We start from the raw sequence: 17,167 nt of genomic DNA, 5'->3' as shown, positions 1-17,167 counted from the left end.
GAAAACGCCGGCTCAGTGTGGACGGGAGGGCAAAACAAAGAGAAAAAGCTTCGCTTTCAAAATTATCCGGCGTAGTGTGGACGTACCCTAAGATCCTCTCAAAGATCTGCTTAGTTATACTTAACAGAAAATGAAGGTGAAAGAGTTTGTGGAGTAAAAAGGGTCTCATTAACTACAACAAAGGATCCACATCCTTGTGCATGCATACAAATAAAAACTTTAAATGACACAATTAACAAGTACTACATGATCTCATAAATAATATATAGCCATAGATATGCCAACTAGCAGTCTTTTCCATTTAATCACTTCTGTAGATAATCAAGGGAAAACCTTCAGAGATCACGTCTAACAACCTGGAGAAGCTAGTAAACAATCTGTGCTTCTGCCTTTCCTCTAATACATACATGCCAAATTTAGTCATCTCTGCACCCTTATGCCAGTTATCAATTGTAGGCCCTTCCATTAATCCAAAGAGGGTAATGCTTGGAAGAATATAAATACTTCAAAGTTAAGGACTCCAATCACCCTCATTTTTGTAGTTAAGAATATCCTAAATGTCTGCTTGGGTTCAGCTTCATTTTAAGCCCAGTCACAGTTGTCAGTTACCATTTAGGAAGAACAGTAGCTGCACAGTCAGCTACTCAGTCATCATTTAATGTTAATTGGATCTTAAAGGTTCTTGAGGTTGAACATTTACATTTAGTGGCACTATCTCTGCTAATATGCCCAACACTTCAAACCTCTTCAGTCTCTTTCTCAACTCTATCATGAGGAGGTAATGACCATAATATGATAAGTTTTAATCTACAAATTGAGAGGGAGAAGGGAAACTCAGAAGTGTCAGTATTACAGTTGAACAAAGGGAACTATGGAGCCATGAGGGAGGAGCTGGCCAAAGTTCAGTGGAACAATACCCTAGCAGGGATGACAGTGGAACAACAATGGCAGGTATTTCTGGGAATAATGCAGAAGATGCAGGATCAGTTCATTCCAAAGAGGAAGAAAGATCCTAAGGGGAGTAAGGGGAGGCCGTGGCTGACAAGGGTCGTAAAGGACAGTATTAAGATAAAAGAGAAGTATAACATAGCAAAGATGAGTGGGAAGCCGGAAGATTGGAAAACTTTTAAAGAGCAACAGAAGATAACTAAAAAGGTAATACGCCAAGAATATAAAGGAGGATAGTAAAAGCTTCTTTAGGTATGTGAAAAGGAAAAAAAATAGTTAAGACCAAAATTGGGCCCTTAAAGACAGAAAAGGGTGAATTTATTATGGGGAACAAGGAAATGGCAGACGAGTTGAACAGGTACTTTGGATCTGTCTTCACTAGGGAAGACACAAACAATCTCCCAGATATAATAGTGCCAAAGGACCTAGGGTAATGGATGAACTGAAGGAAATTTATATTAGGCAGGAAATGGTGTTGGATAGACTGTTGGGTCTGAAGGCTGATAAGTCCCCGGGACCTGATGGTCTGCACCCCAGGGTACTGAAGGAAGTGGCTTTAGAAATCGTGGATGCATTGGTAATCATTTTCCAATGCTCTATAGATTCAGGATCAGTTCCTGTGGATTGGAGGGTGGCTAGTGTTGTCCCACTTTTCAAGAAAGGAGGGAGAGAGAAAACAGGGAATTATAGACTGGTTATCCTGACGTCAGTGGTGGGAAAGATGCTGGAGTCAATTATAAAAGATGAAATTACAACCCATTTGGATGGCAGTAACAGGATAGGTCCAAGTCAGTATGATCTACGAAGGGGAAATCATGCTTGACTAATCTTCTGGAATTTTTTTTGAGGATGTAACTATGAAAATGGACAAGAGAGAGCCAGTGGATGTAGTGTACCTGGACTTTCAGAAAGCCTTTGATGAAGTCCCACATGGGAGATTAGTGGGCAAAATTAGGGCACATGGTATTGGGGGCAGAGTACTGACATGGATTGAAAATTTGCTGGCTGACAGGAAACAAAGAGTAGCGATTAACCGGTCCCTTTCAGAATGGCAGGCGGTGACCAGTGGGGTACCGCAGGGTTCAGTGCTGGGACTGCAGCTGTTTACAATATACATTAATGATTTAGATGAAGGGATTAAAAGTAACATTAGCAAATTTGCAGATGACACAAAGCTGGGTGGCAGTGTGAAATCTGAGGAGGATGTTATGAGAATGCAGGGTGACTTGGACAGGCTGGGTAAGTGGGCAGATGCATGGCAGATGCAGTTTAATGTGGATCAATATGAGGTTATCCACTTTGGTGGTAAGAACAGGAAGGCAGAATATTATCTAAATGGAGTCAAATTAGGAAAAGGGGAAGTACAACGAGATCTAGGTGTTCTTGTACATCAGTCACTGAAAGCAAGCTTGCAGGTACAGCAGGCAGTGAAGAAAGCTAATGGCATGCTGGCCTTCATAACAAGGAGAATTGAGTATAGGAGCAAAGAGGTCCTTCTGCAGCTGTACAGGGCCCTGGTGAGACCACACCTGGAGTATTGTGTGCAGTTTTGGTCTCCAAATTTGAGGAAGGACATTCTTGCTATTGAGGGAGTGCAGCGTAGGTTCACAAGGTTAATTGCCGGGATGGCGGGACTGTCATATGTTGAAAGATTGGAGCAACTGGGCTTGTGTACACTGGAATTTAGAAGGCTGAGAGAGGATCTTATTGAAACATATAAGATTATTAAGAGATTGGACACACTGGAGGCAGGAAGCATGTTCCCACTGATGGGTGAGTCCAGAACCAGAGGCCGCAGTTTAAGAATAAGGGGTAGGCTATTTATAATGGAGTTGAGGAAAAACTTTTTCACCCAGAGAGTGGTGGATATGTGGAATGCTCTGCCCCAGAAGGCAGTGGAGGCCAAGTCTCCGTATGTTTTCAAGAAAGAGATGGATAGAACTCTTAAAGATAGTGGAATCAAAGGTTATGGGGATAAGGCAGGAACTGGATACTGATTGTGGATGATCAGCCATGATCACAGTGAACGGTGGTGCTGGTTCAAAGGGCTGAATGGCCTACTCCTACACCTATTGTCTATAACATTTCTTTAAAAGCTGTTATTGCTGATAAACTTCATCAGCCTAGCCTAAACATATTTTCAGAAAATAATTACTCCAATACACTTTATCTATATAACGCTCAGATTCTATCACACAGTAATTTTTGACACTCTACATTTCTGGAATTTAAACCTAGAAAAAAATGGGATGAGAAAACTTTCTGCCGTAGAATGTTTCACATTTAAAAATTCACAATTCAATCTACAAGAGTAAAAATAGAACTGTCGTCCAGATTAGCGCTATCCAGTGATGCTTGTTATATACTAATTACATGCCCTTCCTCCCAAACCATTGAGATATTTTCTAGTTTGAAAGTTGATCAGAATATTTGGGGTTAATGTCAACAAATGGACAAAATGACTGAAAATATAGATGATCAGCATTTACTTTAAAACAAACCTTTATTCCTTCTAATACTGGGGCTGTATCTTTCAAGGTCTCAGAATGCATAGCCAGGTCAACATCAGCCAATTCGTGTTCTGTATCAATAGCAATTTGGCTCTCCTTCACTTTGACAGTTGCTGCTTCCAGATTCACTGCTGGTTCTACTTCCTTCTAAAACACATAATTAAGAGAATTGACACAAATAAAATAGCAACAGAAAAGGTCACACAATTTTTAAGCATCTTTCAAGTCATTCTAATAAGCAAATAAATGCTTTTGAATGAAGTGTTATTACAATAAAAAGCAGTTGATATAAAAGTACAAGAAATATATGCAGCCCTTCAAGCCTGCAAAGTCATTTAAGGTCAAAGCTGATCTTCTAGCTCAATACCACATTCCTGCATTGTCCCTATAACCCTTGTTTCTCAGTCACTCATCTCATAAAAAAAAACAAACTTCCATTCCTCTTCATGCACCCCAGTAAACAATGCCACATTTTTCTGAGTCACATTCTACCCTCAAACAGCATTCTATCACACATGTCCCAAACCACCAGATAATGAGCAGAGGTCAATTTTAATTGGCCAAAGCACAAGAAAAACTGGTGTCTCAAGAACACAAGATCTTTAATAGTCATCTTGGAGATCACTGTTACTCAATTCATTGATATATGCACAAAACATATGCTGGAACATCTGCCTAGAATTTATCTTCAAGACTTTGGAGTGGGACTTCAATCCAAAAACATTTCAAATCTGACCCAACTTCAGTTAAATGGTGACAATACCTTTAGAATCAAGATGAAATACAAAATCCAATAGACAAAATTGACTTTTAGAGTGTATAAAATCATGAAGAGTGTGGATAGGGTGAATGCACCCAGTATTTTTTCCAAGCAAAAAGGAACCAAAAACTGGAAGCATAAGATAAAGTGAGAGGGGAAAAAATTAAGAGGGATCTGAGGGGCTGCTTCTTCACACAGAGGGTAGTGAATATATGGAACGAGCTGCCAAAGAATTTAATTGAGGCACGTACAATAACAACATGAAAAAGTCATTAGGGTAAGTACATGGATGATAAAGATTTAGAGGTATATGGGCCAAGTACCTCCCTTAATCGCAGGATTCTGCAGAGTGTGGTGCAGACAGCCCAGTACATCTGTAATTGTGAACTTCCCATGATTCAGGACATTTACAAAGACAGTTGTGAAAAAAGGGCCCGAAGGATCATTGGGGACCCAAGTCACTCCAACCACAATCTATTCTCCAGCTGCTACCATCGGGGAAACGGTACCGCAGCATAAAAGTCAGGACCAACAGGCTCCAGGACAGCTTCTTCCACTAGGCTATCAGATTGATTAACTCACGTTGACTGGGTGCATTTCTATGTTACATTAACTGTTCTATTTATCATAAATTATTATAAATTACTATGATTGCACATTGCACATTTAGACAGACGTAATGTAAAGATTTTTAATCCTCGTGTGTGAAGGATGTAAGAAATAGTCAATTCAATTCAAATGCAAAATACGCAGATTAGGTGTGCAATTCGCTGCCAACAATGAGCCGTTTCAAAGGGCTTGTTTCCATACTGTATTACTCCATGACTCTATTCGGACTTGAGGTTTAGTTTGCACTAGAAGAAAATCTATGCTTGTGCTATGAATTTCTACCAGTCTAGATGAAATTACATTTTCCAATTTAAATATTCTTATTGAATTGCAACTCTTTTCATCAAATGCTGTGCATTAAAATATTTTAAAATCTTAGCAGTCTTGCACATCTTTTTCAATTCTCAAAGTTATGCACTTCTCATCATTGTAAACTAATGCTTAAAATTTCAACAAGTGAAAGAAGTGTCAAGATACCCACCCTGGCTTCAACTTGTAAGCTCTCTTTAGCTTTCTCAGCAGCTTCTGCCATCCGTTCCATCTCACGCTCCTGGTTCTCCTTTTTGATGGCTGCTTCCTCTTGCAATGTTGCTTCTAATTTGGTTTTATTATCCACCTTGTCACATTCAACTTCTGCTACTTTCACTTGAGCTTCCTTTGCCTACATAAAAGAATGCCATAAAGAGGCAAACCAGCAGAGAACTGAATGAAGCATGCTTCAGATAGCACCTCAATGACTGACCAACTGAAACAATCTTCTTGTTAAAAAAAAGACAAAATATAGTATGAATAATTTCCCTTCATCCTTCACTTTCACCGCAAGTAAAACGAAGTTTTCCCTAATAACAAATTCACCCCATAAAATGTACTGCATCAACAAAGGTACAAATTATTTGACTAAATTTGGCATAAGTTCAGTAAACTATTTCTTCCTATAAAGCAATACAAAGTCAATCATCCAATACTAATTTGAGCATAATATACTGTCCTGAACTTAAAACCAATCGGTGGTATTTTCAGCAGGACAGAACTTGTGTATAAATATTGGCTGTTGACATACATAAGTGCAGGACTTTCTAATCTTGCCAGAGAAGCACCACTAGGAGTCCGCATTCAAGACTCCCAGAAGGAAAAAAGGCAAATGCAATGTTGGCATTTATCTCACGGGGAATCAAATATAAAAGCAAGGAGATAATGCTGAACCTTCACAAGACACTAGTCAGGCCACACTTGGGGTATTGTCAACAGTTTTGGGCCCCATATCTCAGAAAGGATGTGTTGGCATTGAAGAAAATTCAGAGGAGGTTCACAAGGATGATTCCGGGAATAAAGAGGTTAACACACGAGGGGCATTTCGCAGCTTTGAGCCTGCACCCAATGGAATTTAGACGAATGCTGGGGGGGCGGGGGTGGATCTCATTGAAACCCACCAAATGTTGCCAGAACTAGATAGGGTGGGCGTGGAGAGGATATTTCTTATATTTCTTATGGGGGGGGTATCCAGAACAAGAGGAATTTTTTTTAGCCAGAGGGTAGTAAACCTGTGGAATGCTCTGCCACAGACTGCAGTGAAGTCCAAGTCCGTGGGTATATTTAAGGCGGAAGTTGATAGCTCCCTGATTGGTCAGGTCATCAAAGGACGTAGCGAGAAGGCAGGTGTATGGGGGGTTGAGTGGGATCTGGGATCAGCCATGATAGAATGGCAGAGATGACTTGATGGGCTGAATAGCCTAACTTTGCTCCTATATCTTATGGACATCCGATCATTTCCTATTTGGACTAATTAATTTTTGGTTTAAATGTTTTAAACTCAGTTTTAGAATTGGACCTGAGCTGATCGTGTGAAATACCTTTGATAGTAAAGCTAGCATTTCTCCATTGGTCTTCATCTGCATATAATACAGAAATTGGAAGTCAATTCTCTCTAGCTATAGAAGTGAGAAGTGGTGTGAGAGGACTGGAGGGCTGTCAGCATTGTACAGTTGTTTGCAAAGAAAGGAACCAGGTAAACTTGACTTGAAATATAAGCCGATAAGTTTAACTTTAGTGGCAGGAAAATTATTAGAATCAATTTTGAGGGACAATATAATCTTCCATTCAGAAAGGTACAGATTAATCAAGATGGCAGTTATAAACCACTAATGACGCAGTTTTTGAGGAGGTAACAAAGAGAACAGTGTGTTTAAGGAGGCTACATGAATTTTAGCAAGACATTTGACAAAGCCTCACATGGCAAACTAGTCAAACAACTTAGAGCCCTTGGGGCTATGGGAGAGCGAAAAAGTGAATCTCAGATTTGCTCAAGACAGAACGAGAAATGCTCTGGGATTCTGAAAGGCTCAGTACTGTGCCCTTCTTGTTTGTAGTATTCTAACATAGCTAATAGTGCCAATTTGGACATGAATGCAGAGAACATGATAAAGACGTTATAAAAAATTGTCGGTGTGGTTTTCAGTGAGGATAAAGAAGTTAGACTGCAGGTAGGTATCAGCAATGTATTGGCCAGTTGAGCAGAAGTACCAAAAAGATTTTAAAGCAAATTTTCAAGTATTACATTTAGAAAATTCAACAAAATAATTTAACATAAAATAAAATAATAATAAATGGTACAGAGCTTAGGGAACAATCCACAATCCTTAAAGAGGTAATTCAGGCCAATAAAGTCATCATTTGGGAGCAAAGCCTCATTGTTACCTATGTTGCTTGGTCTCACTCTGTAAAAAGTAACAGCATTCAAGCCTTGCTGTCGAGCATCCTTCAATTATGTGAAGAACAAATGGATGACAGGAGTAAAGGTAGGACTAGTTAGAGATAAAGGTGGGAAGATGTGCCTGGAGGCTGTGGAAGTGACCGAGGTCCTCAATGAATACTTCTCTTCGGTATTCACCAATGAGAGGGAACTGGGTGACAGTGAGGACAATATGAGTGAGGTTGATGTTCTGGAGCACGTAGATATTAAGGGAGAGGAGGTGTTGGGGAGTTGTTAAAATACATTAGGACGGATAAGTCCCTGGGGCCTGACGGAATATTCCCCAGGCTGCTCCACGAGGCGAGGGAAGAGATTGCTAAGCCTCTGGCTAAGATCTTTATGTCCTCGTTGCCCACGGGAATGGTACCAGAGGATTGGAGGGAGGTGAATGTTGTCCCCTTGTTCAAAAAAGGTAGTAGGGATAGTCTGGGTAATTATAGACCAGTGAGCTTTATGTCTGTGGTGGGAAAGCTGTTGGAAAAGATTCTTAGAGATAGGATCTATGGGCATTTAGAGAATCATGGTCTGGTCAGGGACAGTCAGCATGGCTTTGTGAAGGGCAGATCGTGTCCAACAAGCCTGATAGAGTTCTTTGAGAAGGTGACCAGGCATATAGATGAGGGTAGTGCAGTGGATGTGATCTATATGGATTTTAGTAAGGCATTTGACGAGGTTCCACAGGGTGGGCTTGTTCAGAAAGTCAGAAGGCATAGGATCCAGGGAAGTTTGGCCAGGTGGATTCAGAATTGGCTTGCCTGCAGAAAGCAGAGGTTCGTGGTGGAGGGAGTACATTCAGATTGGAGGGTTGTGACTGGTGGTGTCCCACAAGGATCTGTTCCAGGACCTCTACTTTTCGTGATTTTTATTAACGACCTGGATGTGGGGTTAGAAGGGTGGGTTGACAAGTTTGCAGACAACACAAAGGTTGGTGGTGTTGTAGATAGTGTAGAGGATTGTCGAAGATTGCAGAGAGACATTGATAGGATGCAGAAGTGGGCTGAGAAGTGGCAGATGGAGTTCAACCCGGAGAAGTGTGAGGTGGTACACTTTGGAAGGACAAACTCCAAGGCAGAGTACAAAGTAAATGGCAGGATACTTGGTAGTGTGGAGGAGCAGATGGATCCGGGGGTACATGTCCACAGGTCCCTGAAAGTTGCCTCACAGGTAGATAGGGTAGTTAAGAAAGCTTATGGGGCGTTAGCTTTCATAAGTCGAGGGATAGAGTTTAAGAGTTGCGATGTAATGATGCAGCTCTATAAAACTCTAGTTAGGCCACACCTGGAGTACTGTGTCCAGTCTGGTAGCCTCACTACAGGAAGGATGTGGAAGCATTGGAAAGGGTACAGAGGAGATTTACCAGGATGCTGCCTGGTTTAGAGAGTATGGATTATGATCAGAGATTAAGGGAGCTAGGGCTTTACTCTTTGGAGAGGAGGAGGATGAGAGGAGACATGATAGAGGTATACAAGATAATAAGAGGAATAGATAGAGTGGACAGCCAGTGCCTCTTTCCCAGGGCACCACTGCTCAATACAAGAGGACATGGCTTTAAGGTAAGGGGTGGGAAGTTCAAGGGGATATTAGAGGAAGGTTTTTTACTCAGAGAGTGGTTGGTGCGTGGAATGCACTGCCTGAGTCAGTGGTGGAGGCAGATACACTAGTGAAATTTAAGAGACTACTAGACAGGTATATGGAGGAATTTAAGGTGGGGGCTTATATGGAAAGCAGGGCTTAAGGGTTGGCACAACATTGTGGGCCAAAGGGCCTGTACTGTGCTGTGCTGTTCTATGTTCTATGTCATCCTTCAGTGATTAAAGTTTGGTCCAGAATTTGATTTTGTATGTGAAATGGCTATCCGGATATCATACTTGGACCTCTTGTATCTTACTTTCTCCAATCCACAGGCTCACAAGAGAGTGCAGACAGTCATAGACATAGCCAGCTCCATCATGGGCAGAACCTTCTACACCATCAAGGCTATCTTCAAGGGGCAGTGCTTCAAGAAAGTGCCACCCATCATTTAAGGACATGCCCTTTTCTCATTTCTACCATCAATGATAGTTAGATGAGCTTGATGACCCACACTCAATGATTCAGAAACAGCTTCTTCCCCTCAGTCATCCGATTTCCAAATAATCTATCAAGTCATGAACACGACCTTATTCTTTTCTTTTCACTATTTATTATTCTCTTGGAACTGTATTGCTGCTGTAAACATCAAATTTCCCATTCTATGTCAGTGATAACACATCTAATCCTGAAGTGTTAACAGTCTAGATTTTTGGTAGATTCCACCAACATTTTAGTTCCTGGTATACCCATTGCATGATTACAAGCTAAAATGCAACCAAACTAGTTCTAACTAATTACAAACTAGTTTATTTTTGTGTGTATCAACAGTCGATTTATAACATTCACCAAGTTATAACATTTTAATGTCACATAGAGAACACATTGTGTGTACTGACTTTGAAGTACATAATAAATTCATAGAGGGACAGAGAGATAATGTGGTTGCGAGTGGATGTTTTCCAGATAGAAAGGACGTCATGTTTACAGGGGTTGTTTTACAGACCACAACATATTTTAATTCGTTATAACAACCTGGAGCTGGACAAAGTTTTAAAATAAGTTAATAACATTAAACATGAATTTGCTAAATAGAGAGGACTGTAACATTCTCGAGGCTACTGGTGAAATGGGCAGATACAGAGAATATGATATTCATCATGTTATTTATTTTAGCAGTAAAATCAGCAGTAATCAAAAGACCAAAGAATATTTGAACTGCAACTTTAAACACATCCCAACATGTTGTATATTTAGCAAATTACTTACCACACTGTCTGGCAATGTTTGTAAAGTTGTTGTAAGCTGGTCAGCTGGTGAAAGGGTATCTGGAAGAAACATGGCTCTAGACAAGAGTAACAGTGAAGTTGGAATTTGCTGGTTTAAGTGAAGATCCAACCACTATTAAGAAGAAAACAAAATTAATGATGAACACGAAACTTATTTGGTACTTGTGTAATTTGGTCTACATCTCAACTGGTCTTTGGATATGTTGATGGTAATTAAAATCAGCAAACTGTAGGATTTATTAGTTCCCCAACTGCAACACTGAATCCAGAAGAATTAGCACATTATAAACAATTTTGTTTGGCATACTTGTGTACGCTCAAAATTATTCCGTATTTAAAGGCAGGATAGCATTTTATAAAGTTAATAATAACAACACATATGTAACTGGTAAACCAAAGGGATTCCTTTCATAAATTTACTTTGCATGCTTTAAAGTTACTTCTGATCTACTAGTCATTTAGAAAATTACCATCAATCTTATTGTGGTTTAGACAGAGATTACTTTACTGCTGAATAGGAAACACTCTGGAATTCCACCTTGCTGTGACTTTTGGAAGACCTTTCAATGTGATACTTAAACTAAGAAAATTTAAGGAGCTTGGGTTACGAGTACTAAACAAATTTTAATTGGGATCTTCTATAGAGGCAGAGAAATAAATAAAGAAACAACATCTGTGTAATGGGAAACTTAACATCTCAGGTCTGGGACACTTCAACTGAACTGTTGCGTATTTCTAGCATTTTCCATTTTTATTTCAGATTTCAGTAATCAGTAGTTTGTAGATAATCATTTGCTATAGGAAGATATGCCAATATAAATATAGAAAAGGTGATTGCAAATGAATTAATGTAAAAAGCAAAACTAGGCCATGGATGCTGAAGGCCACAGCTTGAATAACATCTGTATCAATGAATAACATTCTGGAAGTAATTCTGAGCTACACACAAACACAAAATACAAAACTTTAACTTTGTGGACTAAAGAATGGAATAAGGTCGTGAATCAGATACATTTCACATTTAGTTTTCTATATCCTCATGAGTCCTAAATCATAATTACTGAAACTTTCTTTAAAAACAGCTTTAATTTTCATTTGCTCACTCACTTGTTTGAGTTGGTTTCGTAATCTTTCTTCAGTTACTCCAAGTGCCCTCATTCCCCGAGTCCTACAAGCTGCCTGCAGTTCATTTACATTCAGTGTATTTACGCCTTCTTCTGCAATCAACTGCCAGAGGAAAAAAAAGAGCACACCATTATAACAAACCCAGAAACAATCAATGCAAGTCCAACTGATCTGCATTAATCCATGCAGGGACAGAATGGACTGAGATACCAATGGGATCAGATTTAATGTGTGTATCACTTAAAATTCAGAACACACCCTTCCTTTCATTTGGACAACCAACAATAGACAAAACATTCATTTTCTTGTGTAAACAACAGGAATTCTGTAGATGCTGGAAATTCAAGCAACACACATCAAAGTTGCTGGTGAACGCAGCAGGCCAGGCAGCATCTGTAGGAAGAGGTACAGTCGACGTTTCAGGCCGAGACCCTTCGTCAGGACTAACTGAAGGAAGAGTGAGTAAGGGATTTGAAAGTTGGAGGGGGAGGGGGAGATGCAAAATGATAGGAGAAGACAGGAGGGGGAGGGTTGGAGCCAAGAGCTGGACAGGTGATAGGCAAAAGGGGATACGAGAGGATCATGGGACAGGAGGTCCGGGAAGAAAGACAAGGGGGGGGGGACCCAGAGGATGGGCAAGAGGTATATTCAGAGGGACAGAGGGAGAAAAAGGAGAGTGAGAGAAAGAATGTGTGCATAAAAATAAGTAACATGGGGTACGAGGGGGAGGTGGGGCCTTAGCGGAAGTTAGAGAAGTCGATGTTCATGCCATCAGGTTGGAGGCTACCCAGACGGAATATAAGGTGTTGTTCCTCCAACCTGAGTGTGGCTTCATCTTTACAGTAGAGGAGGCCGTGGATAGACATGTCAGAATGGGAATGGGATGTGGAATTAAAATGTGTGGCCACTGGGAGATCCTGCTTTCTCTGGCGGACAGAGTGTAGATGTTCAGCAAAGCGGTCTCCCAGTCTGTGTCGGGTCTCGCCAATATATAAAAGGCCACATCGGGAGCACCTGACACAGTATATCACCCCAGTCGACTCACAGGTGAAGTGTTGCCTCACCTGGAAGGACTGTTTGGGGCCCTGAATGGTGGTAAGGAAGGAAGTGTAAGGGCATGTGTAGCACTTGTTCCGCTTACACGGATAAGTGCCAGGAGGGAGATCAGTGGGGAGGGATGGGGGGGACGAATGGACAAGGGAGTTGCGTAGGGAGCGATCCCTGCGGAATGCGGGGGGGGGGGGAGGGAAAGATGTGCTTAGTGGTGGGATCCCGTTGGAGGTGGCGGAAGTTACAGAGAATAATATGTTGGACCCGGAGGCTGGTGGGGTGGTAGGTGAGGACCAGGGGAACCCTATTCCTAGTGTGCTGGCGGGAGGATGGAGTGAGAGCAGATGTACGGAGAATAATATGTTGGACCCGGAGGCTGGTGGGGTGGTAGGTGAAGACCAGGGGAACCCTATCCCCCACATCTGCTCTCACTCCATCCTCCCGCCACCCCACTAGGAATGTAGAAGAAGGTCTTGTAGTCGGATGAGACAAAAGTGGAACGTTTTGGCCTCAGCACTAAGTGGTACGTGAGGTGGAAATCTAATACTGAGCACCAACCAGGTAACACCATCCCTATTGTAACGTATGGTGGAGCTAGCATTATGCTATGGGGATGCTTTTCAGCAGCAGGGAGGAAATCTTGTCAGAATTGATGGGAAGGTGAATGCTGCTAAATACAAAGAGATCCTGGATAAAAACCTGCTAGCTTCTGCCAGAAAGCTTAAACTGGGGAGGAAAATTGTCTTTCAGTTGGACAACAACCCAAAGTACACTGCCAGAGCAACCATGGAGTGGTTTCAAATGAAGAAAATTGACGTACTTGAGTGGTCCAGTCAGAATCCTGAGCATATCCCGATTAAACATCTCTGACAAGACCTCAAGATTGCTTGTCTATTGCTGCTCCCCAGCTAACCTGGCACACCCTGAGCAATTTTGTAAGGAAGAATGGGCAAATGTTGCTTCATCACACTGAAAAGCTAATAAAGATTTATCCAAAAGAGCTACTGGCTGTAATAGCTGTGAGAGATGGTTCAACTATGTACTGTGTAAAGTGGATGAATACTTTTGAACGGCTGACACTTCAGCTTCTGATTTTTTAATTTTTCACGTTTTACTATTTTCCGTTTTTTGGGCTCCACTGTGGGGTTTTTCCATGATTCATAAATAAAATTTCTCAGTTAAATTGATCACATCCCTGGTTGTAATACTCATTCATGTGAACAAACGGTTGGATGCTGAATACTTTTACAACACACTGTACAGACATCAAATCACTGGATCCAAAAAGCACATCAATTAAATTGTAACATCTTACATTAAATTGTACATTGTAGGACGATTTGCTAGATGCAAAACTTAGTCTGCTAGTTCTCACAAACAATACAAATTGAAGTACTAAGTTCTCAGTCGATTCATTAGATAGTCTTTTTTCTTCAAAGTTGAAATCTTCATAATCACTCACACCACCACTTTGAACTATAACATTGCTCAGTCTGTAATTATCCAAAAGCTTTACCAAGAACAATTAGCAGAACCTTGGATCCTGCGAGAAGGTATAAATTATGGCAAAAAAAAGCATACGGAATGCTTAGGAAGCTAAATTTTGGTTGGACTCTTGAATAAACAGAAAGAAATAAGCAGGTCATCAAAATGTTTATCAAATGTCCTTGGTGAGTAGAATTAAGGAAAACACCAAGCCATTTTATACATACATTAAAAACAAGAGTGTTGCTAAAGAACGTGTAGGGCTACCAGAGAGGAGTATGATAATATTTAAGGGTTGTTATAAAGGTGGTGGTGGTCGTGTTGGGTCTCTTGAATAACATAAAAGTGTATAAGTTCTCAGGGCCTGATGGGATCTATTGTTTTGATACTGAGGGGAGCAAGGAAGGAGATTGCTGGGGCCTTCTCAGAAAATCTTTGTATCCTCATTAACCACAGTAAAAGGCTGAGATGAATGGAAAATAGCCCAATGTTCTTCCTTTATTTGAGAGGGAAATCCAGCAAATTATAGACCAGTAAATTATTGAAAGCTAATAGACCAATCCAAAAAGACTACTGGCTCTAATAGCTAAGAGAGGAATTGACTGAAGATAAGATTTACTCACATTTGAAAAAGCAGAGGCTTACTGGAGTTAGTCAGCATGACTGTGCAGGGAGATCATATCTTATGAACTTGATTACCTTTTTTTTTGAAGAGCTGGTAAAGATGATTGATGAGGGTAGAGCAGTGGATGCTACCTACATATACTTCATTAAGCATTTGACAATATCCCTCGTGGTAGGCTGATCCAGAAGAGTAAAGCACATCGGATCCACAATTGGTCAACCGGACTGAAAATTAGTTTGGTCAGAAACAACAGAGAACAGTGGTCGGGGGAATTGTTTCTCTATCTGCTGATCTATAACCTGTGCTGTTTGATAGGGATCAGTGCTTGGGCCACTATTGATTTGGACAAGATTTAAATTGGCGGACTAGCAAGTTCATAGGTGTCATAAAAATTGGCAGAGATGTGGAGAATGATGAAGGTTGTCAAAGATATGGATCAACTGGAAATATGTATGAAGAAATGGCAGATGGAATTTAATCCAGGCAACCGAAAAGCGTTGCACTTTGGGAGGTCAAATGTAAGAAGAAAATACAGAGAAAATGGCAGAGTTCTTCAGGTACAAATCCATACTCCCTGAAAAGCGGCAACTAAAGTAGATAGGATGGTTAAAAAACTGTAAAGTATGCTTGCTTCATTGGTTGGGCGCTCAATATAAAAGTTGGCAAGTCACATTGCAGCTGTATACCATGGCTAAGCCACATTTGGATTATCATGTGTAGTTCTGGCCACTGCATTACAGGAAAAATGTAGAGGTTTGAGTGAGCGCAGAAGAGGAATAAACTTTTCTCAGGATTCCAAGCAGGTATAACTATCAATTTTAACTGATGTTTCAATAACAAATTCTGTTCTCCTCATCAGGGATGATAAAGGTGCAACAGCAGAAACCTGATTGGACGAGGACTAACAAATCAGGACGGATGGACGGCAAGGGTGTAAATGCCACCAAACCAAACACGCCCAGCCATCATCCCCGAAGAAGACGGCAGAATTTGTCATCAAAATATCGGTTAAAATTGATAATTGTATCCGGCTGGAAGCCCAAGGAGAGTTTATTCATCATATACACCAGGAAAGCACTAGGTCTTTTTTCAGTGCAGAAGAGGTGCACCAGGATGTGCCTTGGATTAAAGGTTATTAGTTTTAAAGAAAAGGTTGGACAAACTTGGATTGTTTTTCCTGTCTGAAAGGCAATCTGATAATATATAAAAGGCATAGACAGGTAGACTGTTAAGAGTCTCCAGGATGGAAATGTCAAACTTTAAGGTGAAAGGGGCAAAATTTAAAGGAGATTTACAAAGTTTTTGTTTGTTTTTGCTCAGTGGCAGTGCTTAGAAAATGCTGCCAGGAGAGGAGATAAAAGCAGAAGCAATAGCATTTGGACAAACAGGGAATAGAGAGATATAAGCAGATGAGATTACATTAATTAGGCATCGTAGCTGACACAGACATCAAGCTGAAGAGTGTACACTCTTTCCAACCATAATGGACCACCATTGTTAAAATTCTACTCTTTTCCAAATGGCTTTTTCAAGTTCATTCCATAAATAAATTACCTGGTCATCTGCACGAATGGCACGCAATTTCATAATAAGTTGAAATCGTAAGAAGTTATTAGTTCCCATTGACTGCAACTCTAACAATTTACAAAGTGCAACCAGCTGAGGTCGTGTTAAGTTGTCAAGTGTAAGCTCGTCCTCAAATAGCTTAGAAAAACGCATGATCTCCTCATTACTGGGCCTTTCCCCAGAATCTCGAATCTAAAAAGGAAACAATACAGAACATAAGAAATAGTAAATTGTTACTATTCATAAAAGGATTGAAAGAATTCCTCATAACTTTCATCATTTATTTTCCCAATACAATGTGAATTCCAGTATTTTGCTATATCAGCATCCATATTTTCTACAAATGTAAAATACAAAAATATGCAGGAGCATATTATAGACAATGATATTCACTAAGGATAAATGCTAAAATGTCTCGCATATACACAAAATAACTTGGATACTGAGAAACAAAATAATATTTCAAAATTTGCTAGCACCACCAAACTTAGTTGTGATAAAGTGAGGCAAATACCAATTGATTATCAAAGGATAACAAAATGCAAGAATAGGCAGACAGAACTTAGTGCAGAAGTGCAATCTGATGCCTTTGGCAGAAGGGGAGAAGCAATGCAGCTTTACATGCATAGTTGTAGAGTATGAGTGAGAATGAGGGAACTTCAAAGTTCAAAGTAAATTTGCCTGCTATTTACGACTTGAGAACCTGGGATCCTTCAGCATAAATATTTGCAGATGTTAGAACACTGACAAAATACATGTGATGTTCAGCTTTGTACAGTAAAAAAAGTATGGCTGAAACAAAATGCTGCAAAAAAAACTCAGCTGCTCAGGCAATATCTGTGTATGCTCCAGGTCCAAAACCTTTTATCAGAAGTATGCTAA

The 17,167-nt window shown here is 40.4% G+C and overlaps 1 protein-coding gene across 4 annotated transcripts in view; it reads right to left on the bottom strand.

Moving 5' to 3' along the window:
• letm1 (leucine zipper-EF-hand containing transmembrane protein 1) overlaps positions 1-17,167 on the bottom strand; it is an 85,628-nt gene that overhangs the window by 24,296 nt on the left and 44,165 nt on the right. For 2 of the 4 annotated variants that reach the window (XM_063047002.1, XM_063047004.1), the window contains exons 6-10: positions 16,274-16,477; positions 11,542-11,661; positions 10,415-10,546; positions 5,309-5,488; positions 3,450-3,602 (exon numbers count right to left, since the gene is read on the bottom strand). In XM_063047002.1, the coding sequence (XP_062903072.1) occupies positions 3,450-3,602; positions 5,309-5,488; positions 10,415-10,546; positions 11,542-11,661; positions 16,274-16,477 (789 nt within the window). Of the gene's footprint in view, positions 1-3,449; positions 3,606-5,308; positions 5,489-10,414; positions 10,547-11,541; positions 11,662-16,273; positions 16,478-17,167 lie in introns of all 4 variants that reach the window. The other 2 variants (XM_063047001.1, XM_063047003.1) reach the window with 1 other exon arrangement.

The sequence above is a fragment of the Mobula hypostoma genome, chromosome 4 (assembly GCF_963921235.1).
Source record: "Mobula hypostoma chromosome 4, sMobHyp1.1, whole genome shotgun sequence".
Lineage (NCBI taxonomy): Eukaryota > Metazoa > Chordata > Chondrichthyes > Myliobatiformes > Myliobatidae > Mobula > Mobula hypostoma.
Note: the sequence above shows the minus strand (reverse complement) of the source record. Positions and strands in the feature narration are given on the sequence as shown.